This window comes from Dermacentor variabilis, chromosome 5 (genome assembly GCF_050947875.1).
Source record: "Dermacentor variabilis isolate Ectoservices chromosome 5, ASM5094787v1, whole genome shotgun sequence".
NCBI classification, from domain to species: domain Eukaryota; kingdom Metazoa; phylum Arthropoda; class Arachnida; order Ixodida; family Ixodidae; genus Dermacentor; species Dermacentor variabilis.
This window is the reverse complement of record NC_134572.1, coordinates 80,786,874-80,811,874: the sequence shown is the minus strand read 5'-3', so window position 1 is coordinate 80,811,874 and position 25,001 is coordinate 80,786,874. Positions and strand designations below refer to the sequence as shown.

Sequence of the window (25,001 nt, the reverse complement as noted above, 5' to 3'; positions counted from 1 at the left end):
CTAAGAGCATTATGTTTGTCCTTGAAGGCACATCTGGAAGTTTATAAAGGTATAGCATTGTAATTTGTTTCGTTTGAGCCTCTGGGACAGCATCATGCCGGTGAAGCAGATGTGCAGTACTATGTGCAGTTCCACCCCAACTTTGTTGCTTAGTATAGCCTTATTTCTGTTTTGAAAAACTAACAACATTCTTCCTTTAGGTTGAACTCTGTTGATATGAATTCTCTACTATGCTAATAGGCCAGGGGCCTTATAGTTTCACAAATTCAATGAAATGTTAAGCTAAAAATCTGGTAAGATAAACTGATTTCCCAACTTCCTTGACATCTACCTGGATCTGTAGTGCTCAGTGTTTTATCTACCACAGAAAGCATAAACTTCTTTAGATTTTGTGCTCCCGTTATGAATGTCAAAGGCAAGCTAACTCAACTGATTTTTAAAAATTAATTGAATTAAGAGTGAGTGAGTGAGTGTCAACTTTATTATTAGAAGGGATAAGGGAGGCTAAGCTACGTAGGCTGCCAGGCTGTGCTTCACGATGGCGTCTTCAGCTGGTGCCAGGACCTGTGTTTGGATGTCTCGGTCGGTGCTGGAGAGAAGATAATTTTTTGCAGTCGACCCTCGACTTAACAAACAGAGACTGTAATAAATTATTGGGTATAATAAGGTAAATGGAAAATTTGGTCAGGCCATGTTTTATCTTGGTCAGTCTTCTACTGCTATAATGAAACTAAGAAATACAAGATCTGAAAAAATACTGACTGCAGTGGGGTGAATATTCACTCGCAGTTTGAAATATGTACTCTGGCAGTGAAACTAAGCAAAAGCAACTCAAACGGCACAGTGAAGACAATCATGCACATTTTGACCAACAGCTTGGCCCAGCTAACCTGCAGATGGCAAGCAAGTGTGCTTATTCCGTGTGATAACACCAGTTGAACGGTTGTACATCCAAACCCACTTATAACTATATTCAACTGCCATAAAAATTCCATTGTTATGACCGATAATTGTTATAACCGAGTTGCATGAAAAAATCAATATAGGGGAATGGCAGAGCTGTTGTGAGAAAACTACAATTGTGGAAAGGCCAGTGCCTCTCCCCACCACATTCCTCAATCCGGCTGCTGTTTGTGTTCACTCATTTAACTGTTTCCTGGGTGCTCCGATCGCATTTAACAAGCCGCGGCTGTCGGCATTAAAAAATGGCACCAATATAACTACTGCAAAGAGGGGCACAGGGGGCAAGCGATATGCAAGCTCGACGAGGCATCGCTTTGGTGGCCCCAGAAGGGGCCTCATTAAAAATGGGAGAATGTTCCTGCTGCAGCCTGTCAGCTTGAGAAATCGAGAAAAAATGCTGAGGCGAGATCGCCACAAGCATCTCGCCACATACTTCTCGCTGGCTTGCGTGAGAAAACCCTATGTCTGTCAGCCTTGCACGCTTTACACGAAGCATGCCGACATCTTTCTCCAAGGCCTCCAGATGTTCCACATAGTGCAGCGGAAGCTTCCTCGCAAAAATGAAGCACCGGAGGGACTGAGTCATCTGCCGGGCCTCCTGTGAGGAGAATGTCGAGGCAGCCTGCCCTACTGCGTCATCGCTGCCATCGTCGCCATCGCTATCCGGTGCAAGCACGTTCACAACGATCGCCTCATCGGTTAGAAGCACTTAGTTTCCAAATCTATGGCCATGCTCTTTCTTCTTACCGGCAACGTCGTGCATTGCTGATGATCAGCGGGTGGATCAGCCATCTTCCGTTTTGGCGGCGAGTCAAACGAGGCTGAGAAACCATGTGGCCAGGAATGATTTCGACGCAACCAACAAAGATGACGCGAGCGATTAAGCTGTTTGCAGAACTGCACTGAATGAGGAGCCAGCGTGCAATCTGGCAGCAGCGCAGTTAGCGCAGTCCATTTGTGTTTCAAAGGGTGATGCGGCATAGAGCTATGGGCACAGCCCATTTGCGTTTGGAGGAGTGGGAGGGCGACGAAAAAGAGCTGCACAGAGGAGGTTGGAAAATGAGCATGCAGCGGCTGTCGGGGCCATCATTCAGTGGCTCGAATTTCTCATTTTCTTTTTTGCTTTTCAAGGATTTCGCATTTCACTACCTTTCGGCATGGACACTCAGCAGCCAGACTTCGTCGTTATAACTGATAATGTGGCATGGGGCATTGTAGTAAGCCGGTTAGTTCATCATGGAAAACATACAAAGGTTGACGATGCAGCAGCTTCTTATCGTTGTAACCAATATATTGTTAAAACTGGTACCGTTATAAGTGGGTTTGACTGTATTCATTAATGATAGTGCCAAGCTCATGTTTTCTAATTTACCCTTGTTCACACAGCATGTATTGGCACGGTGGCTTGATCAGAATGCACAGATGTGGCCTGTATGTCGTGCCAAAATGCACAGGCATGGGTGCGAGCACTGTGTTTACAGTTCTTCCCGCATTGGCACTAGTAGTTGCAACACAGCAACATTGGAAACACCTCTGAAGGGCTGCCAATACAGTTACTAATTGTTTTGGTGCTCATACTGTGACTGGAGATGATGCATGCATGCATGTTTAATTAAGGAACACATGTCCTATGACAGTGGCCCCTTGACACTTTTAATATGCTTCACCGCACAACAAATCAGTATTGCGATGAACCGGCCATTAGGCAATGCATTTGAGACCTTTCTCTCACGCGCATTCCTCAATGTATGTCTCAATCTGAAGCGAACCGAGTTAGGCATGCCTGTACTGCCTACACAAATGGCTTGGGTTTAAATCTGGTTTCAGCTAGCTGCCCAGTGCATAATGGCAATTACAATGCTACTGTGCTGCATGACACTATTTTGTTTTTCTTTTAATTGGGGTGGGGTTGGGACAGTTTTCCTGAAGATTTATGACTGTATCGGTACCATTGGGAAGATTGGTTAGAATTCAAGAGTCTCCCAGACAAATCGGTGGTGTTAACAGGCATACAAGAGCAACCTGTAAGAAATGCTTGCATACATTTTTTATGTTAATGACATCATACCTATGTCTTATCAACATCACAACATCAGCAAATTTTGTTTTGTGTCATGATAATGTTAGTGCTGCAAGGTCCGGCATTTTGTTATCAACTTTGGTATCAAATTAAAATATCCATTAACTGTTTCCCAAACTGTCATACTTGCTATGTTTTGCCTTTACACATGCAGCATGCATGTGCCATAGTTTCTGCAAGTTTTAAAGTGTGCGTTAATAAGGCCCCTTTTGCCATCTTTTTTTCTTTCCTACTCAAATCAAGATATGAAGAAGATAAACATTGTGGACGTGCTAAAGCCAGCTGAAGAGATTCTTGCAGTGGCCCAGAATGTGATGCCACAAGGTATGCTGCCAAATAAATTCTTTCGGCATATGTTCCGGTTTTTCATGTGTGAGGGGCACCTTTGCAGTTTTGTCCTGCAAACTTTTGCAAATGAACGTATGAGCCTGTTTTGGAATGATTGAAGCAATCCTTCTTTGAACCATTAAAAAAACCAAAAAACGAACCATTAAAATCTTGGATAATGCACTGTTAATTTGATGTATTCTGCTGGGTAACAACCCACAGGAGCCATTTAGTACAGAACTGCACCTGTCAGATGCAAGCAGAATTGCACAGGAATAATTCTATCAGGCAACCATAAAACCCTTTCCGGCTGCATGTCAGCTTTGTATTTATGATTTACCTTACCATTTTAAAGTGTTTATGTTGTTTGTAGAGGGGGAGACTTTACTGATGGAAAGCTTGAGAGGTCAGCCCAAAGGACTTACTTCTGTCCAGCTGCTCCATGGTAAACAAAAGGAAAAGGGAACAGTAGGGAAAGAGGATGATCGTAACAGTTAGTGATAATGAAACAAGCGCATTATGTTACAAACATTTCATTCCTACTCTCTTTGTGAAACTTTTGCCACAAGCACATTCAAATCATTGTAAATTCCAAATACAGCGCAAAAATTACACATACACACAAAGAAGACACGAAAGACGCGGACAAGCGCTACTATTCAAATTCACATTACATTCAGATTGGCGTGTAGCTGTTGCTAGATGTTAATCATTTGCTTCAGCATTAACTTAAATGCCATCCAACACTAGCTCTGATAGTATTGTCCTGCAAATTAAAGGTTTGATCAATTTTTAAAGCAGGGTTATCTTTAATTAACCTGAGTGTTTGCACAGAGGTTATTTTGGAGTTTTGCATGGCTTGGTCGTGCAAGACTGAAAATTGTAGTATTCAGTACCACATTTTTTTATGATGCAACACACTTAGGTGGCCCATAGAAGTAGTATACTGTAAAACCGACAGTTATCTGGTCATAGTGTCCTTGTTTTGCAGCATGTTCTCCTTTTCATGTTTCAGAGGAATTGATAGGAGAGCCTCCTGTTGTACGTAAAGTAGTACTGCCTGAAAATGAAGAACCGGAGAATGTAACACGGTGGATTGTCTCCGGCGAATTCAAGAAGGAGCAAGATAAATACAAGATACCAACTGGTGAGAAGTGTACATACTTTTGAACTTGCCATTTTCACTATGGGTCTCCCTTGTTTCATATCTGGCCCATACTACAGCCTTACTGTCTCCTAGCATTGTGCACGTAATTATGGAAATTGGCATCATTTGCCACACTTTTGCCAGCTTCTATTAAAACTTTTCATTTGATGTGCTTTGATGGCTGCCATGGCTTTGAGTGGGGCCGGACAGCACTCCCAGGGTCAATCTTGTACTTATAGTATGCAAGGGTACCTAAAAATGTTGACAGAAGGACTGGCTGTGGTAGCTCACTGGTATTACACTGTCATTACACTGCAGTGTAAGGCAGAAAATGTAGTTTCAACCCCTGCCTGTGACAAGTTGTCTTTTTGACCGATTTCAATTTCCTTTTCCTTATAATTTCTGCATTTCAGTTAAGGCCTGTTTTCTTAGAATGGATTTTTTCGCTAGTAGTGGTGCTGTGGAAGGTGATATCTCAAGAACCGCTCTTCAGACTTGTATGCCGTTTTTTTTTAATCCTGTTCCTGAATGACTTTGCCAAGGGGCAAAAGGCTTCTTTTTTTTTAAAGCTAGTGCAGTTAATTTATAATAAGCAATTAATTTTTGATGAATCTGGTCATTACTGGCTACATCAAAGTCAAAGTTGTCTTAAAATTTTTTGCAGGGTAAATTAAAGAAAAGGGCTCTGTAGCCTCCTGGGATATCTATCAAGCGATCATAACAGTGAATTTCAGCTTCCTACGACGTCTTGGCATTTCTCCAGGCTCTTCCTCAGGCATATACATAAACCACTTAGTTAGGCCTCAATAACTCTGGAACTAATGAACACATATTCATGAAACTTTGCAGTTCCTCATAGTTCGGTGGTGTGAACATACCCTGAAAGTTTCGTCCGGATATCCTAAAAAATAAAAAAGTTCGGTCTCCAGGGTAGCCTCCTCTCCTTAAACCTAATTGGCGCTACTTTATTCGGCGATCTAACACATTCGACTTGGTGCCGAATTGATGCATATCTATGCAAAACAGTTGCATGATACTCTGGAAGCTGATAAAACGCCTCGTCTATGGTAGCTTGTTTATGGGATGGCACCAACGTTGTTCATGGCTTCCATCTTTGCTGCATACCATACGGTAGCTTCTCTCTCCTAGAGACGCACACTGGTATTTTTTTAGCTTCCAGCAACCCCTCATGAGACTATAGCTTAAATTTACATGGTGGGTATGAGAGTGCCATGTGACTGTAGTGCGCTGACCGCCTGGCTGCAGACATCTGCATCTAGTTGCAGTGCTAGTTGATTACTTAGAATGTGCAGCACCATGTTTTCTTGCATAAAGATTGTAAACATTAAACTTTGTCATAAATTTTCTGATATGCGATAATCAGATATTTTTCTTTCTTGATTCGTGTCGATATTCAACTTGAAATGTACTTATCAGTATTCGTACACCTCTAATTATTTCATGTGCATGAAGTAATTTGCGTTGTTGGTTGCTTCCAAGTAGTTGTCCGGGACTGTAGACCCATTAAGGTGTTTAAAGGCAACTTTTCCTCACAGCCCTCCCATCTGCATTCATTTTATGTTTTTATCCAATATTTACATAAATTCATGGCAGACACTGTGCAGTACAAATGCAGAAACTACAGGAATGAAGAAACACAAAAGGCATAGTGATGCCTTACAAGTTATACTTGAACACATGCATGCATGTGCACTCCGCACGAAAAGTTTACAGGCCACCAAATCTGAGAGTACAATTAATTTTCTAGCACTTTGTGACACTATCCGGTAAAATTGTACAACACTATGTTGTTTGTACATACAGTCAACTTCCATTATTTTGACCTTGATGGGGCCAACGAATTGGATCGAATTATCTGGCTTGCCAAATTAAAAAAGGGGCAAGGACCTTTTAGTTGGGATTGAGTTAACCTACAATTCAAATTAACGGAAGTCTACTGTACTAGTACAGCATGGAAATCCAAACACCATGCTATGTACCCAAGTTCCTGAAGTATTCAGCTTTTTCTCAGGTCCCACAATCCGTAAACTTTTGATGCTGATGGCATATGTTCATCAGACGGTTGATTTCCAAATTATGAAAGCACTCCCGTGATTTACATTTACACTTTGTTGTACAATTCCACTATACACCCTTTTCATAAATGTAAAGCTAACTTTCCTGCGAGTTAATCCAATTAATGATGGCATGGTCATTTTTGCAAACAGCGTGCACAAGCACAGCTTGCTTGTATTGTGACGTGTAAAATGTGGATGTGGCTCTGGTGATGAAACCACGTGCAGGAGACAAACACTAGCATGTGCGGCTAGCACTTCGTCATCATTTGAATGCTGACTGCATCAGTTGGGGAGATTTGCTGTGCAGAGAAGTGCACTTGCAAATTATGAGAAGGGTCTTCAAAACTGTGAATTGCATCCAGGTCATAGAAATAATCAAGACGTAGAAAAAGAACACATGCTGTTATGTGCTTTGTCTTGGATCCAGACCCATCATCATGGAAGATCGAGCACGTGCAGCGATGGTTTCAGTGGGCATCGCAACACTTCAACCTGCAGAATGTCAACGCAGACGACTGGAACCTGACAGGAAAGCAGCTGTGTGATCTCAGCCACCCAGAGTTCGTTCGACGTGTGTCCTTTGACCCTGGTGATACCTTTTGGACACACCTCGAACTGCTCCGCAAGTGCAAAATTGTAGGTATGTACTTGATATGCAATTGGAGGAGCTAACTATCAGCTGGGGGAACAGAGAGAAGCTGCATTGCAAGCTTCTCTTTAACTGTGGTTCAGTGTGGTATATGTGGCCTCAATGAGTTCTTTCTTTATGAAAAGCACATTTTAGGATTCTGTAATTCCAATAGCGCTGATGGCTGTTTCGAACAGCCTGGAAGCATGAATTGGGATCGAGAGCCATCACAGTACTGAACGCAAAGCTGTAAAGCTAGCTGACTTTTACATGTTCATTCCACACTGCTCGCGAGGGCTCTCTAGCCACATATCATCCACAGCAAGAATGATGATGATAAAATGAACTATAAAAGTCTGATAAAAAGAAGGCACTGCAACTGGTATGGAACCTGGGACCTTTCACTCTGAAATATTCATGCTCCAGCTGTATCACGACGACGACAAAGCGTAAGCTCTCAGCACATTAATTGCTCATGGGGCACTCATATTGGTCCGCACTGCACTGTGTGAAATGGTCTTAAATCAGCAACATGTTGAAGACGGGAAGCTAAACAAGTAGAAGTGTAGATTAATAATATACATGTTGTTATACTTGCGGACATCTTTGTGTGGCAGTGAAGGGGAAGCCATGGCGATGCAGCTTCTGCAAGTGTGTTTTGCCACTCGGTGATCTATTTTGTCTTATTTTGCTGTTATAGATAAGATGTTTATGTCTTCTGTTCCCCAATTTAAACTAAGGCGAATGAGAATGTTGAACAATTCTTTTTTTAAGGAACACTCCTACTTGCACATGCTTTGCCTTCGTAGCTTTCTCTTCATTGCTACAGAAAGTTGTCCACGAGCATAGGCTAATTGGTTCGTAATGGCAGAAGAATAAATAGCGTGAACTTAAACAGAAAGGGAACACAGGACAGGTGCTACACTGTGCAGCATGTGAGGCCTCCACCTTTTTTACTGAACACAAAGTGCAGTGCGTTGCCCCTTGATGCACAGCTTCACTGTGCACAAGGCAGTAACAAAACAACAACACTGTGAAGGAAGTCAAGTGGTACTGCACCTGTTCACCGTGTCTGAGGTGTATCTCCTGAAAGTTGTGCCGATCTCCACAAATTTCTTTAAAGAAGTGCTGACATGACACTTTGAATTATTTTAATTAATTTTTTTTTGCAGTAAATGAAAGTCAAAGCCCTCTGAATCCCCTATAATGCTGGCAAATGTCGCAGCACACTGAATAATTTACTGTTAATACTTCTCTCTACAAACCAGTTTCTGTTCTGGTACTTAGAAAGTGGATGCGTCATGACATCGTGAAACAATGGCTCGTTCCATTCCTGTGATCGCTGTGGCTGCCACACTCAAACACAGCCAGAATAACCATGCCCAGCACTGTCTATGTTGTTATGAGCAGCCCCATCACATGTAGCCTTACAGCTACATGAAGTTAGCAAATTTTGCTCTGTGTCATGACAATGCCGGACTCCAGGTCTGACACTTTGAGAGTAATTGTAGCATTAAATTAAAACGCCTTATATGTCTTTCCCAGCCTAAGTGTCATCCTTTTATGGGCGAGGAGCTTGCAGTAGAGCTTCTACAGCTTTAACTTTCCTTTCCTTTTACTTCCTTTTAATGAGGCCATGTCAAGCAGGAGAGCCTTACACTATGCCTTTCGTTTGATTTTTTTAGTCTTACAAACAGTAAACCTACATTTGTATGCATATCAAAGGCAGGGACATATTTATGAAGTCATACATGCATAATCTGTCTCATTCCAGCTGTGATTCAGCAGCCCGTGTATGTTCAGCCAGCCCCGCAGGTGATTGCCATCCAGAAAGCAGCAAGCCAGCCGGCTCGGTCGCGAATCAGGGTACCCAAGCTGTCGCCTAGAGTAGCATATGAGGGGTCACCTGGAAACAGAACAGGTGTGTCTGGCTTTTGCTATCTGTGCTCAGTCAACACTTTTGTAAGCCTCCTTGCAGCAAGCACTGCGGTTATGGTTGCCAGTTATTCCCTCAAACATTGATAGGGCCGAGGGGGAGGGGGAGGATCATGTCACAAAATTTGTGTCGGGGCCTAAATTTTGCTCTCCAAAGCTTTTAACTCCTGTAAGGTGCGCATCCAATTTCTTCTCTCTTTCTTCAAAAACATTTGAAAGTAGACATACGCAGTAAAAAGATGTGAATTGAACAAACTTAAGGAGCTAGGTAAATTAACTTCACAAAGATGCACAGCAAGCTATGAGGTATGTCGTACTGCGGGGCTTCAGGTTAACCTTTACCACCTGGGGTTCTTTAATGTCCGTCTAAAGCGCCGTAAATGAGTGTTTTTGCATTCTGTCCCTGTTGCAGTGTAGCTTGCCATAGCTGGGAATCAAACCTGTGACTTTCTGTTCAGCAGCACAACACCATAGGCACTGAGCCACCACTTCTGGTAAATTTAGACGTTTTGGCGCTTGCATCTTCAAAACGAACCTGTATTATGCAGTTGTTGTCAAGGAATGTGTGACAAGTCTCTCCAAACCTAATTTCTTAAAAATTAGCTGTCCTTGCAATCCCAGATTGTGGGAAAAAAGAAAATTTAGGTTTGACGGAAGCTTAGCAAAGTGAGAGTTCGATAATTTGGACAATCAGATAACCTGAACTTGCTGCCTTAGTCTCAGCAGATATATGTAGGTTAACCCATGACATCATGTGCTTGTGAATTTGAGAGTGCAGGAAATTAAACAGCTTATGCAAAAAAAAGAAGAAAAAAAATATTAGAAGACCCGATGTGAGTGCTACAGATGTGTGATGCAAAAGCATTTCTTGTGTTTAACTGAAATGATGGAGTATTAGATTCGTCCGACGATCCTACCGCTGTCAACCAGATGTAGGAGTCATAGAGAGGAACTCGGTGAACAGGATTTATTTACATTATTTACATCTTAGACATACGTCGACAGTCTAGCGTGACTCCCATATGGAGCCCACAAGACTAACATACAGCAAACAGCTTACGAGCACACAGCTCACGAGTACATTTCTAGCATGACAACGAGCACTCAGCTCCCAACGACGAGCACTCACTAGCAGCCGACAATCGCTGCTTATATCCTCTCCGCTCGACATCATAGTTCGACGTCATTGAAGATGACCCGCCCTTTTGGAGGAGGCGGGCTCACATACACGTGTTGCACAGGTTTCAGTGCCGCACAGGTTTCAGTGCCGCACACACACACACATGTGTAAAGGTCCGGAGCAGACGTCAGAGGGGCTTCGTAGAACTCTGCTCCGTCCTAGGTGGCACGCCGGGTAGCACATTCCTGAGCTGACCCCGCGCCACGTGGCTGCCGGTTATTCGCAGTTCTCTGAAGTGCGCCCCGTCCGGTTGGATTGGAACACATGCAGCGGGCTGAAATAGCTGGCACGTTGTCACCCCGTACGGCCATTCCTTACAGGAGAAACACTGCTTTGTTTTTGTCTTCTTCTTTCTTTTGTGTTCAGCACTGTATATGTGGTGGACTTGCTTAAAATAATGTTGTTGCTTTTTACCTGCTTTGTATCTGCAAGCAATTTTGGACGTTCTGTTGAAGCCTAGTTAAGCTTAAGTCTGGTTAAGCAAAGCAGACAGCTCTAGCTTTTCCTGTGCCTTTTTGTGATAGTTCATGGAGGATACGCTTCGATGCCGGTATATGTAGGCAACAATGGCCAGATCCAACTGTGGCAGTTCCTGCTGGAAATGCTGACGGAACGGGACAGTCGTGAGTATATCCAGTGGGTCGGTGACGAGGGCGAGTTCAAGCTCAACTATCCCGAAATGGTGGCCCAGCTCTGGGGCTTGAGAAAGAACAAGCCTACCATGAACTACGAGAAGCTCAGCCGTGCTCTTCGGTACTACTACGATGGTGACATGATTGCTAAGGTTTGTGTTCTTAAACTTTCCATTATGAAATATTTTTTTATATGCATGTGTGGGGGTTGGGGAGGGTGCAACTTACTTCAGTGGAGAGGCTTAAGTGGAGTATTTCCGCTTTGCCTAGCTTACTGCCGCATGCTCACTGCTGTGTTTGCACACTTTATAATTGGCACTCTCGCGCAGTTTGTTTTCGGAAAGCTGAGTGCTGTTGTGCTTCTTATCATTCAAAGTGCCAATGCGAGATGCTCGCTTGCATGGCTCATCCCAGGCGTGCGATTATTTATATGTGGGTCCTCGTAAATCGGCAATACTGCTGTTTGCATCTCTTTTTGTGAGGTGCGTGTGAACTAGGTACGTGTTCTCACATGATCGTTTTTGGCGATATCACTTTCTGTGAATGCTTATTGGCTGGTTGACAAAACCAGATGAACTGATTTGCTGGCTGAGCACTACGGCACACGCTGGTGATAGTGTCACCAAAACTGATTGCCCGAGAATATGTCCCCTTTAGAGTGTAGTCTAGTGATCAAACATTTGATTAATGTAAAGTTCTCCCTCTTATTGTTTTTCTGATGGGCGTGCATAACTGAGTTTGCTTGTGGGTGCTCAAATGGCATGTCTCACTTTTACTATGGCCTCGCGTCTCTAGGGTCGTGTCTCTGTGTCGTAGCCGGTCATAGGTAGAGAGATCTGAGAGCTTAGAAGAAAGAGAGAGGTATTTATTATGAGAGAAAAGCTGAGAGGTCGGCCTGAATCAATGTTCTGACCTGCTACTCGGCATTGTGGAGGGGGAAAGGGTGTAGAAAGAAGGAATAGAGGAGATGATTATAAGGATGAGGATGGTGGGGAAAATCTTGCATGCTCCAAGACTCTTCAAAGCTTAGAAGGATGTGTGTATGTCTATATGTATATATGCATGTGCGTGCGTGCGTGTTTATTTATTCATCATCGGTATATTTTATGTCCACTGCAGGACGAAGGCCTCTCCCTGCATTCTCCAATTACCCCTAAAGGCCCTCTGGTTGGGGGTATTATATATTACATAATATTACATATTACATATTACCAGACTATTACATTGTCTGGTAGAAATAAAATTAAAGTATTGCAAATATGATTCCAAGCGAACAATAATGAACAAATTAACAGTGCAGGCAATTACAAAATACATAAAAAATATGTATGTATGTGTGCGCACGTGTGTGCATGCATGCACATGTATATGTATGTATGGGTGTGCAGGCATGTATGTATGCATGTATACATGTACGTTATATGTAGTGAACTGACGATGGCCTGCACCAGACCACCGTCAGCTGTACTTCGCTCCTCGAACAGTCGTGACGTGTGTTGTGGGAGCTGAACAACAATGTGTCGAATGCAGTCAGATTCCGGACCTCATTGAGGTGCGACATAATGCGCATTTACCTCTAAATCTCTATTGAAGTTCCTTGAAATTAGGCATGTTGAACAATTTAAATGTGTGATAAAAAATTCACCGATGCTTATGATACTCCGTAATACGAAATGTGAGTGCAGCAGTATACCTGTTTTCATTGCGCTATATATTGGCTGGTGCGGACAATCTGTCTTGTGTGGCACATTGCAAATGGAGTGAAGTGTGGCGTGACTGCCTTGCTAATTGTGACGCGTAGGCACAGCAGCCGCCGCCGCAGACAGACCTCTGCTCATGCAGTGCTTTGTTTCTATACAGACTATGTGTGCTACTCTGGTGCCATCTCGTATCCATCGTCACTGCAAAGCCTGTCGTGTGCGGCACTATGCTTTTCTTCTCATGCTTTCGCCATACCCTCCTTCTCCGCCTTCAACCTCATGGTTCCACTGCACCCTCCTCCTGAGCTTTCCTCCTTGCTCTTTCTTTGCTATGCCTGTCTTTCATCTCCCACTGTGCTCCGAGTTTGTTCTCTTATTTCGCTGTGCTCATATGCTTGGCTATGAGTTAGAAAGCCGACGCCTACGCTTGCCTCGGGAACTGGTGCCTAAGAGCTGTGCTCTAAAAACGTGACCCTTAGGGAACATCACTTCTGAAAAAATTTGGCCCTTAAAGGACTAAATAAGTTTACCCAACACAGGCTTCCCCGTCCCCCTTTCTTTTTACCATGTGAAATGTCTCAATGGCAGCATAGAAAAGTTTTTCAGCTGTGTAGGATGTGTGTGTTGTCGTAAACTGGGACTTTGAATAATATTTGGGCTCGACTCCTACCCGCAGGTGACAGGAATGAATCTAGAGCCCTCTACAACGATGTTTCTCCTGGCCACATGTGTTGCTTTGGTACTATGTACTCATTGTCCATAGTAATGCCCAGCTTGCATGGCACAAACTTGCTTTCATCCTGGTTAATTTGAATGATGCCTGTGTTTATATGCGAGTTCACCAACTTGCTCAGTTTTGATCTTAAAGGAGTACCGACATGACATTTTCAACTTTTCGCTTTTGCATTAGACCAAGATACAAAACCGTTTTAAAAGCCAGCTGCAACGAAATTTTTGATGGCAAAAAAAACCCAGTTTCAGATAATTTACGCATGCAGTAGTCTCTGTTCAAAAATCTTACGCTTGAAATACAGGTCAGTCCATCACAATGAGCTTGCAAAAATAGATGTTTTTAATACCGAAACCGAAGAAAAAAATGCCGCCATTATTGCCTGGTGGAGGTGACGTACAGTGAAGAATGTAGAGAACCAGCGCCCGTGCTGCCTACTTTCGTTGCTTGTATTCCGTTCCGGTGTATCAGCGAACAGGTCCCCACACCTCCGCTAGCCACAGAGTTGGTATACTTTGTTAGCTGCTTCGTGCGCTGTGACAACGCTGTTGCGCACCCACGATGCTCTTTTAATGGGAAGCGTCCTCCGAGTCCAGCCGGTTTTCTCTATCTGGTTGTCTACGTTCAGCAGCAGGGCCTTGATCTGTTCTGCCTCCGCTCAAAGAAGAGTGCATTGGGGTTGCCAAGCTAAAGGTGCGGATATGGTCCGGCTTATTGCGGACCCAGTCCACGCGTGGCGCGGTTGCGCTACATCGGCGAAAATTGAACACTCCAGAGTCTTGTGTGGCTGGCGGGGGAATAGAACATGTCCTATCGCACGCTAACTTGGCTGACCAGCAGTATGCTGTTCAGTTTCACTGAAGCGAGGGTGTTGCATTTGCCTTCGACAAACAAGGAAACGCTCACTCACCGTGCATGTTTCCACTAGCGTTGTGGCAACAAGTGATTGCCTCGCTGCTGTGGGTCACGTTTAAAGTGCAGGGTAAAATTTTAGCGATCTTAGCATCTCTGACAAGACGTATCCAACTTCACGGACCGCTGCCTGGCATGCTGGAAGTGCCGGATTCGACTGATCGGACTACTACCTCCATCTGTAATAAAGGATTATGAGTAGCTGAGGTGGCACGGCCAGGCTAGAGGGTTTCGGTGGTAAGTGGCTAAGTGTGTGAAAACTCATGGCCAGACAGGCCGGACGGCGGCCGTAATAAAGCTTGGACCATTTTGCTCTGGCATCATCGCAGTCCTGCATGACTTGCCGCCACATCTACACCATGGCTGCCGCATCACGTTCTCCTTCGTGCCGAATGCAGCAAGCAGTTACTGCTCGTTTCTGGTGCTTGTCGGAAAGGATTTTGCTCGTCTACTTTGACACGTCTGATGTAGAGACTCATGAAATATCTTGAAGATGATGCACTACCGGAAATTATCGCTCGAGCATATCACCCTTGAATACAATTCACCTTTGAACGTTACCTTTGGTTTTCGTGCGCCAGCGCTATAGTATTTATAGACACCCCGAGAAAGCGTTTGCCAAGCAAACCTTATTGGTAAGTGACTGTACTGTTGAAATGTAGCTTGTGCAGCTTCGTCAACTGCAGTTTGCATGCTTTGTGCGGGTTAGCTGCTCCGTGTCCCACTTGCCTGCTGCGTTGCGGTGCACGATTTAGCTCTGAAATCTGGGACAGAAAAGATGTGTTCGGCCTTCCTCTACTCAGCATTGCGTACTGCACAGCCATTGCTCATGCTCGAGTATGTATACCAGTACCCGATGGCCACGCAACGCATCAGTATTCTTGCAACAGCTGAAGTCACAAGCGAAACAGGGAGAACACACGCCAAGAGAGATGCCCATCGACTGGCAAATGATGAGCGAGCAATGCGCCTGGCTGTCTAGGCGCAACTGAGAAATCAACAGTTGCGTACAGTTCTTCAATATGCACCGTATCCGCATCGCTACCACTTTGCTGCCAGGTGCACGCATTGTCCACATAGGAGCTATTTAATAGCTGCTAGTAGGATACAACTTAAACAAGCAGCAGTTGGAAACCAAGGCACCCGGACCACGCGGGGTTGTGTTACCCTGCCAGCCAATCACAGAAACAAACACAATCGTCGTCATGCAACCTTTTCAAAATGGCGTTGTACTTGATATCTCTGGAGGGTCTGCTGTTCTTGAGTCTTCTCATCAGCGGAAGTGATGAGGTGTGCAACAGACATGGATGAAGTGTATGGAGTCTGAGAATTTCACTCTTCAAAAGTCCACAAGCCTGGTTCAGAGTTGGCGTTCATGAAGAAGAACAGCGGGTGCAACACCAGTAGTCACATGAGGCGTACAGCGATATGTTTGAAGGTAATCAAACGTTGCTGTTCTTAGATCACGACGTTCTAACAGGGCTAATTGAATATAGGACTTTAATATCCTGTTAAATCTTTCCACCAAACCATTAGCTTGCAGGTAATACACAGACGAGTTGTAATGCGTGATTCCGCACTCTTTGAGGAAATCTTCAAAATTCGCCGAAGAAAATTGTGGACCATGATCGGATACGATACCACGTGGATATCCTCCTCTTGCGAAAAGTTCAAGTAGGAATTTTTCTAACTGTAGACGTGGTCGCATCAGGCATGAAAGTCACCTCTGGCCACTTGCTGTAATAATCAATAAGTGTAATGGCAAATCGGCAGTCAGCTGAAGCTTGTGTGAAAGGTCTCACAATGTCGATAGCAACTTTTTCCCAGGCTTTCTCGGGAAGAGTGACGGGTTGCATTGGAGCTGCAGATGTACGTGCTGATTTGTCACATGACTGGCAGGCTACACATGTGCGTACAAGTTCTTCAATGTGAGTATCCATGCACGGCCACCAATATGACTCCCTAAGGCGAGCTTTGGTACGACTAATTCCTGGGTGTGACTCATGAGCCAGATCCATGAGACGGCAGGTCAAAGTTGAAGGCACGACAATCCTGTCACCCCGGCAAAGAATGTCGCTAACAACAGAGAGTTCAGATCGCACGTGAAAGTAAGGTAGCAGCTCTTTTTGACAAGGATTTCTTGTCAGGCCAAGAAGTAGTGCTAAACTGCTTAACTTGAGAGATAGCCTGATTGGCGGCACTTGCTTCTTGAAGCTCTTGCATAGTAACTACTGGGGACAAGAGACATATAAATTCTTCTTCGGGTGCATCATGGATGAAACTCTGTAGGGGGCAGCCGGGAGAGTGTGTCAGCCACGAAGTTTTCGCTACCCTTCCTGTATTCCATGATGTAGTTGTAGCACAGCAACCGTGATGACCAGAGCGCAATCCTAAACGGACGGTGACCTGTGCCTTTCGTTGAGAGGAGCGTAACCAAAGCAGCGTGGTCTGTCCGCAAGATGAAAGGTCGGCCCCCCAGGTAAACGTGCCAGTGCTCGCAGGCCCAGACGCAGGCAAGGGCCTCACATTTACCGACGGAGTACTTCCATTCATCCGGTTGAAGAGTGCGTGAGGCGAACGCGACAGTTTGCAGTGATGTTCCGTTATCCTGCTGCAGTACAGCACGTAATCCATATCCTGAGGCATCAGTTGTAATGTACACGGGTAACTAAGGATCAAAAAAGGTGAAGAACTTCGCAAGATGTTATCAACGTTTTCAGCTGCTCCAAGCTGGATTGGGCTGCCGCAGTCCAAGTGAAAAGGCGCGTTTCCTCGAAGCAAAACACGCATTGGCTCCACAACATCAGAAAAAATGCGGGATAAACTTGGAGTAGAAGCCTGCGAGTCCCAGCAGCGAGCGAAGTTCATTAATATTTGTAGGTGATGGTGCCTTGGTTATCGCCTCGATAGATGACATCAGTGGGAATAACCCTTTGGCACTGACAACATGACCTAGGAAAGTCAACTCTGCGACGTCAAAAAACACATTTATAGTTGAGCCTGAGGCCGGAGTCAGAGAGCTGTTTCAAAACAGTGCGCAAATTGACCAAGTGATCCTCTCTGGAGTGTTCGTACACGATTATGTCGTCAGTGTAAAACAAGACGCATTTGCATCCTTGGAGGATCATATGCATCATCTTCTGAAATCCTGACGGTGCCGATGCCAGTCCGAAGCACACCCTCTTAAAGCGAAATAGTCCGTCGTGGGTTATAAACGTCGTAAGATCACGACTCTCTGGACTTAGTCGTAACTGATGGTATGCAGAAGCTAAATCTAGCTTGGAGAATCGCTGTGCACTAGCCAAGCTGTTCAAAGGTTCCTCAATTTGTGGCAGGGGAAAACTGTCCACTACTATAGCTTTGTTTGGCTCTCGTAGGTCTACGCACATGCGAATCGAGCCATCCTTTTCTGGCTACGACAATTGCTGAGACCCACTCTGAAGAATCGACGCGCTTAATGATGTCCTGAGCTTCTAATTTTTGTACTTCTGCCGAGACTTGCTCACTAATGACGAGTGGTAGTCGTCTCAGTTTGCTGGTCACTGGTTGAACAGATGCGCGAACTCTGACCTTGTGAGTGAAACCTTTGACAGTTCCTAGCTGCTTTTCAAACAAGTGCTCGAACTCGGAACGTAATTCAGGAGGGAGCACAGGAGTTTCTTGCGTACTTAGCAGACACCTGAGAGGTGACCCTTGAATCTTCATATCCAGAGCCGCGATATCATCTAAACCAAGAATTGTCGTTCCTCCCGACACAACGTACAGAAGGGCAGAAGTGCATCGGCCATGAAATGAAACTGGAGCAATAATACATCCTTTTTTAGGAATTGCTGACTTAGAATAATCGAGGAGCTGGACGGATGTTGATGTCAGAGGAAATGCAGTATCGAAATGGCGTCGGTAAAGTTCTTTGGCTAGTATTGAAACCGATGATCCAGTGTCAATCAGGAACGATACGGAAATTCCTTCAATTTCCAACATTGCATAAATTCCCTTCTTACGACTCCAGATGTGATAAACACATCTGGAGATGTGATCGTCCATGTCAGCTGTATCTGCGTCGCCTTCTGTGACATGCTGAATTTTCTTTTCAGACTTTCGGGAAGACTTGCACACCTTTTCCAGATGGCCAGTCTTTCCACAGCTGCGACACTTATGGGTCTTAGCTTTGCAGTAAGGGCTATTCGCCAGATGGTCCAAAGAGTAGGCAGCGATGCCTTATATAACACACCATTACTTAGGTTACAGGGAAAGTTTGAAGTACGAACTAATATTTGCTGCCTCGCGAAGTAACAGTGGCTGGCGATTATGAGGGCGTGGGCGGGAATTCACTGCAGACTTGAGCTGTATCCGACAATAAAAACAAAATTGGGCAATTACCAGCCCTGTGGCTTTTCCAGGATTACTTTGAGAGTATACAATAGGTATTTGTAGCCACTCTAGCTTGAGTGAAATTTCATTGCAGTTGGCCTTGAATGCTAGAAAAAATAACGCTGAGCATTACAGCACACCCAATTAATTTACTAAGCAGGGAAGAAGTTTGGGCGTGTTGGTGGGATACATACAAACTGGGATTATTCTCACCAGCTGCAATAAATCAGTTGTTGAAAGTTAGCACTCGTCCCGTGTTCCTGCTTGTCCCTGTGTCATTCTTGCGCTATGTATCCCAGTTTGTATAATTTACTGATAATGCTTGTGTCAACAAACCAGTTTTGGTTTTAGTACTTCGGAGGTAGACACATCATGATGTCATGATACATTGCCTGGCTTCGTTCCTGTAACTGCTGCGGCTGTCGCATGTGAGCACAACCGGACCAAATTTGTGCAGCACATTTGTTTTCAAGGGCAATATTGCCATACCTAGCCCTACTTATGTAAGCAAATTTTGCTCCGCATCATGACATCATGATAATGCTGATGCCTCAAGGTCCTGCGCATTGAGTGTGCATATTGCACTTTATTGTCAAATTAAGTATCTTAAAATTGTTTCCCAACCTTCATGTTTGCTGAGTGTCATTCTTTTTTGTGTAAGAAGCATGTGATTAATTCTACAACTTCGAAAATATGTGTCAGTGCTATTTTACTGCTGTTACCCCACTGTTCATGCAAGGGGGGCTGTGAGCTCACCGAGTCTCTGCTTCTTTCTCTCCCTTTCATCAGGTTCACGGCAAGCGCTTTGTATACAAGTTTGTGTGTGACCTCAAGCAGCTGGTGGGCTACAGTGCCTCCGAGCTGAACAGGCTGGTGCTTGAGTGTCAACAGCGACGCACGGAGAAGCTTGGCGGCAGCATTCTCTCCATGAGCACCCTGGAGGTGCCGACTGAACAGGACGACACGGAGGACCTCTGAGGCTGGGCTTCACAGAGGGCAGCGCCTTTCAGAGCCGACGCCTGTGTTTGGTGTGCGGACTCCTATCGCGGCGCAGCTCCGTGCGGGCAGCCCCAGCCGTGCACTCGGCCAACTCTGCACAACCTTCTTGTGAGAAAGGAAATTGTTTGTCGAGTGACTGACGTTATTGCTCTTTTCTTTTTTGCTATGTGTTTTGTAGTTTGCTTTGTGAAAAATCGGCCGTTGGGAACTGGGGGCTCTTACAGTCCAACGTGTCCGTATCTTTATGGACTCATTTGGCCACAGTTTGAGATGACTGTTTCGATTCGTTGAGAGCTTGTTGTAATTACATGTGCTTGTGACCACTTGCATGTCCTGTCGAATATGTGCAATTGGGAAGATGAGGTCTCTTGTAGACTAACCTTAAAACATTGTCTGTGTTGTTTTGTAAGGTCGTCTCCGTTGAGCAGGTTACGGCAGCCACTTGCAATTTTCATAATCCAGCTGTTCGCCCTCTGGGGCAATGCAAGCATTGTGAGAACACTGGATTATGCACAATGATCAAAACATTTTTTTCCGGAGGCACTTGTGGACGGCGTTTTCTTTAGCTGCAGAAAGCTGAATATCGGTTGTCTCAGCTTTCGATCCTCAAAAGATCTTCTCCTGTTATCTACAGGCATCATGTGTTATGTGAAGAATTTGGATACGTAATTACTACTGTTCCTCTGCCCAACCTGTTCCAAGACATTTTAATGGCGAAACTCTCAGAAGTAGGTTATAAGTGCCACCAATGTTTGGGACGACATGGCTAAAAAATGAAAATCACCTATTTGTTGTTGAGAAAAATGGTTACCTTTGTTGCTTCTTTTAACAGTGAAAGTTCAACTTTCTGATTTCTGACTTCTTGGTTGCTCGCTGATTCCTGGACTGCTTTCCTAGTAGAAAATTAATCACGGCATTCCATGTGTAGAATAAAAAGACCCTGTTTTAGTTTGCCATCATGGCTAAAAGAGAGAAAGTCAATTTGCCTCATGGAAACTTTGTTGCCAGCCTAAAAGGGGTGCCTTCCTTGATTTCAAGCATACCTGCCGACCCATGAATGATAAGATTCATTAAAATTCCACGGTAATAACAGGGGAGGAGGAGGAGAAGCTTGCGTTAAGTGTGCAGCTTTCTTTTGCAGGATACACACACACTTTACTTAGTGAGAACCTATAGACACAGCAGCTACCGAAAAGCAATGCATTGCATTTGGATAACTATGGCATTTTCAGTGGTTTTGCCGTTGCAGATTTCAAGAATACGTACGTCTTGATGAAACTTGCACGATGCATGACTGCTCAATCCCAAAGGCCGTGTGAAGGGCACAGGTATTATAAGACACCTCATTCGCACTTTTCAAAATTTTCCATGGACAGAATCTATTTTTCGCAACACTTGACGAAATGTTAGTAAAATCGTAGAACAGGCCCAAATTTGTGCACTTTACAAAAAAATTTCGGGGTTGGAAACTATGATTTCAAGTGCTACCAGACAGAGATGTTTGTTGTGCGCATCCTAATTGCGATAATAGCGGTACATTATGTTGCAGTTTTGAAACGAGCTGTAAAAGCATTCCTGTAAGTTGTTCTTGGATAGTCTCAGGAAGGCTTCATGGCACATGCTCTGTAGTCGTCACCGAATGTGCAACTGAAGAAGGGTATTGTGGCATGCGCGATTCTTGGTGCTGCCTCTGTGGCACACTTGCCGTCGTTCCAAGTGGAGTTGGGATTGTGCTGAAAGTGGGAAAAGTTCCCATGGTACTCACGTAATATAAGATGGCAAAGTGGTATCACTTCGGTCTTTTCACCTGACAAGTTGATACCACTGCTGATACTCAACCTAACGTCTGACGTAAAAAAAAAAAAAAGAGCATGCAATTCAGTAACACTGAGGCATGGTGTTTATTGCAGGCTTGTTTTAAATCTTGGCCAACAATGCAGAAACAAAACAAAAATGGAAATTCTTGGACAACCTTCATGTGTAGGTTTAACATGCTTCAATGAAGTATGTTTATGCAAGCCATTTATCTACAAGGGATCATTGAATTGTGGCTTGGTGTGTATTGGCAACACATGCTATGCACATAGGAATCAGAAAGTGTAATATACATAGGAGGCAGGGCCAGCTAAGGAAAGGAGTGATGCTAGTTGTTCGTTTGATTTATTTTTACATTGCAGCAGACCCTTCAGAATAGCGTTAAGGTGGATTTTCTGCAATGCACATTAACTCGAAATGATGGGTCATGCATTGCTAAAATGCTGATTAGAGTGTAGCTTGTGGATTGTTATTGGTTTTGTGTGCTTCTTCCCATCATGCTTTGCACACAGAAACAATAACATTGTACCAGCTGTTCAGTAATTGCCATTGTTTAACTCTGTTCTGGCTGCCACATTTTGTTCATTTGTGTATTGCGGGAAAAACCAGCTTGGCACTTTTTTAAAGGATCTCGTAGTTTGTTGTGTGGATGTTGGCCTTTTGTGGCTGTGTTTTCTGTTATTTGTTACATTATGATGGCTTACAAATAGTCTATGCATTTTACTGCTTTTATTCTTGCTTTTATTTGGTCATCATGAGCACTTTTGTGTCGTTTTGTGTTTTTCCCTTACCATTATACTCTGTTTCTTCATTAAAAGGATAAAGTAAAACTAACTGTGAGGGGCCCACAGTGCTATGGAAAAACATGTTTTGGTCAAGTAGCAGTCATGATTTTTGCAAATATTCGAATCAGTGCAACACTTTTCTTTGTTGCAGAAATGTGCCACTATGACACTTTAAACTGCATACACAAATGAACTATCTTAAATTGCTGAGATTTGAATGTACATGGTTAATGCTTATTAGATTCTGCTCATTAGTGGTATGCCACTGAACCTTGAGCCAAGTCAGGATGTAGAGTGAAGAGACTGCCGTCTATAGGGAATAGAGATTTACGCAGCGCATAGTGCTCGACTATACCTAATGTACACTTGTATGTAGTAATGTTGACTGCTGAGATTCTGGTATTAAGCAGTGAGCCATTGCTGAAGCTTCGGTAACAGTTAAGTTGCTGTTTGTATTGTAAATATCTGCAATGCACGTATTGATGGTGGCCTTTGTAGAGGAATGTCATTTAGATCGAACCAATGCAATCTTATCAAGACTGCATTTTTTAACATAAGGAAGAGAAAAACAGCATATGAGAAATATTTGAGGAAGGTAATACAGCCATTCTGTGCTGGTGTGTTGTTATTCAAGAATATCTATATCTTTAGTGCACTGAGTTCACGGTTGCCCACTCTTAGGGGAACAGCTCATCGGTACAGTTGAACTTAAATATAACAAACACAGACATAATGAATTATCTACTATGAATTATCTACTAAGGCAAAATAAATCTAAAATGTGTCTAACCGATATCGTCATGTAGAGGGGATAAACTTATCATTAATATCAGCTATATCGAAGGTATTCTCATGTCAGATGCTCAGAGAAGTTTAAATTTGGCCTCAGCTCAGCAACGGGATCTTTTATTAGAAGCATCTCATATGTAAATTTTTTCATGATGTAGAAGAAATATTGAAGTTACACTGAATTGCACTGTTAATGAGATGTTCCCTCTGACTTTTAGCAATCCTGTACTATATGTTGTTATTGCCAGCATTTCAAACTGCTCTATGCCCTTAATAAAATGCACAAGCTTGTGAAAACTATGAAAAACTAAAGGGTCATCTTGAAAGCATGTTTGTGATGGCCGATTCTCTAATTATCATTTTGCTGTAATTTGCTATATGGCTCTTGGAGGGTTAGTTGGGACGATGTTTGGTGTACACTCACTTCAGCACAATTGCTGTGAAATGAACCTGGTTACATGGGCATTCTTGCTGTGTTCATAAATCTGTGTTTTTTTTTGTAAGGTGTATTCTGTCTCTGTCCTGCTGTTGCATTACAGTGGACAGTGCAAAAACAATGTTTGCTTATTAAACGTGCTGGTTCACGCAAGCACAAGTGTTGAACAGGTGCACTGTGTTGACATTACTTTCTACGCCAGGAATGAGCCTCCAAAAGGTGGCAAGAAAGAATCCCCCATGTTCTTGCACGTTGGCTTGTGCATGCATGGCCCTCGAGCGAATATTCAGGGTTAGTGAATCAAATGGTTGCACATAGACTTGTGCAAATATTCGATATCTTCGAATATTCTATCGAGTGTTATGTTATTCGATATTTGCCTTGCTTCGAATTTCAATATTCGGAATTTTCTAACTATTTGAAACTGACGAATAGAAAGATTAACACATGTACAGTTTCAGTAAACAAGTTGCATTGCCAATTGCTCATGACCAAAACAAACCAATATGAATTCGTTTGCAGTCGCTGGTCAATTTTTCGGACCTGTTCAATTACTCGAACACCTCTGTGACACCACCACATTCTTTATTGAACTAATGTATAATGGCGACAGTAGTTTCAAATGCTGCATGATGTCTCGCACTATTCTTCAAACATGATCTGTGCGCACAATGTCGGAAAAATGGTTGCCATGAAGAAATTGTTGCCATTCCATTGGCGAGGTGTTTTCTTGGCATTTTGAGAGCCGTGTGGCTGCTGCGAAGAGCTCTGCATCGAATCAGCACCAAGCTGCTGCTTCGGCGACATCCGGCGAAGCAGTGCTGGCTAGGCCGACTACAACACAGGTGATGACGCAATTTCACTGCTGGCCTGTGTGGTGACGTCCGCGCAGACCATCGTGAGTCACTGCCATCTCGGGCCCATCAGTGATTGGGCTCGAGATCACGCGCACAAATGAAGCTCGTAAAAAAGGCCGTTCGGGTTCGCTGGCAACAAAGTTAAATGCAGCGAGCATGCTTGCAGGACGGTTAGCTTGCTTGCAGGCAGACAGCGCCAAGCTGAATTTGCGCAACACAGCCTAAACTGCCAGCATTGCACAGTCAAGGTTGCACTTTGAATATCTCAATGACGCTCGAGTAGGGGTATGCGAATAGCAATTTTTGAGACCGAATCAAATACAAATCGAATAGGGGCAGAAGTGATTCGCATATAGAATATGCTTTTAAAATAATGAAAAACCGTTTTCACAATCATTGAGCAATGTTCCCATCGTGGGACATCGTTTCATAAGAAGCCCTGCAGCCTTCTCATGAAAAGTTAGTCATTAAGGGAGGACTTTATACAGTGATAGTTATTCTATACTCTGTTTCATACTTCCTGTGCAACGCTGTGGAAGCTGTGTAAGGAGTTCAATCACCAAAATGTATCCCTCCACACATTCCATCTATGCTTCGTTTCTCGCTAGCGGTGTTCACTTGCGCGAGTGTGCATGCG

The 25,001-nt window shown here is 43.8% G+C and overlaps 1 protein-coding gene across 1 annotated transcript in view; it reads left to right on the top strand.

Annotated features, from left to right (window-relative positions):
* The window catches only part of LOC142582873 (GA-binding protein alpha chain-like), a 42,345-nt gene extending 18,667 nt beyond the window's left edge, over nt 1–23,678 (top strand). Inside the window, exons 5-10 of the mRNA XM_075692964.1 lie at nt 3,287–3,367; nt 4,386–4,517; nt 7,023–7,235; nt 8,998–9,144; nt 10,899–11,122; nt 19,473–23,678. Of these exons, the coding sequence (XP_075549079.1) occupies nt 3,287–3,367; nt 4,386–4,517; nt 7,023–7,235; nt 8,998–9,144; nt 10,899–11,122; nt 19,473–19,661 (986 nt within the window). The 3' untranslated portion in view covers nt 19,662–23,678. The remainder of the gene's footprint in view (nt 1–3,286; nt 3,368–4,385; nt 4,518–7,022; nt 7,236–8,997; nt 9,145–10,898; nt 11,123–19,472) is intronic.
* Nucleotides 23,679–25,001: the final 1,323 nt, after the last annotated feature.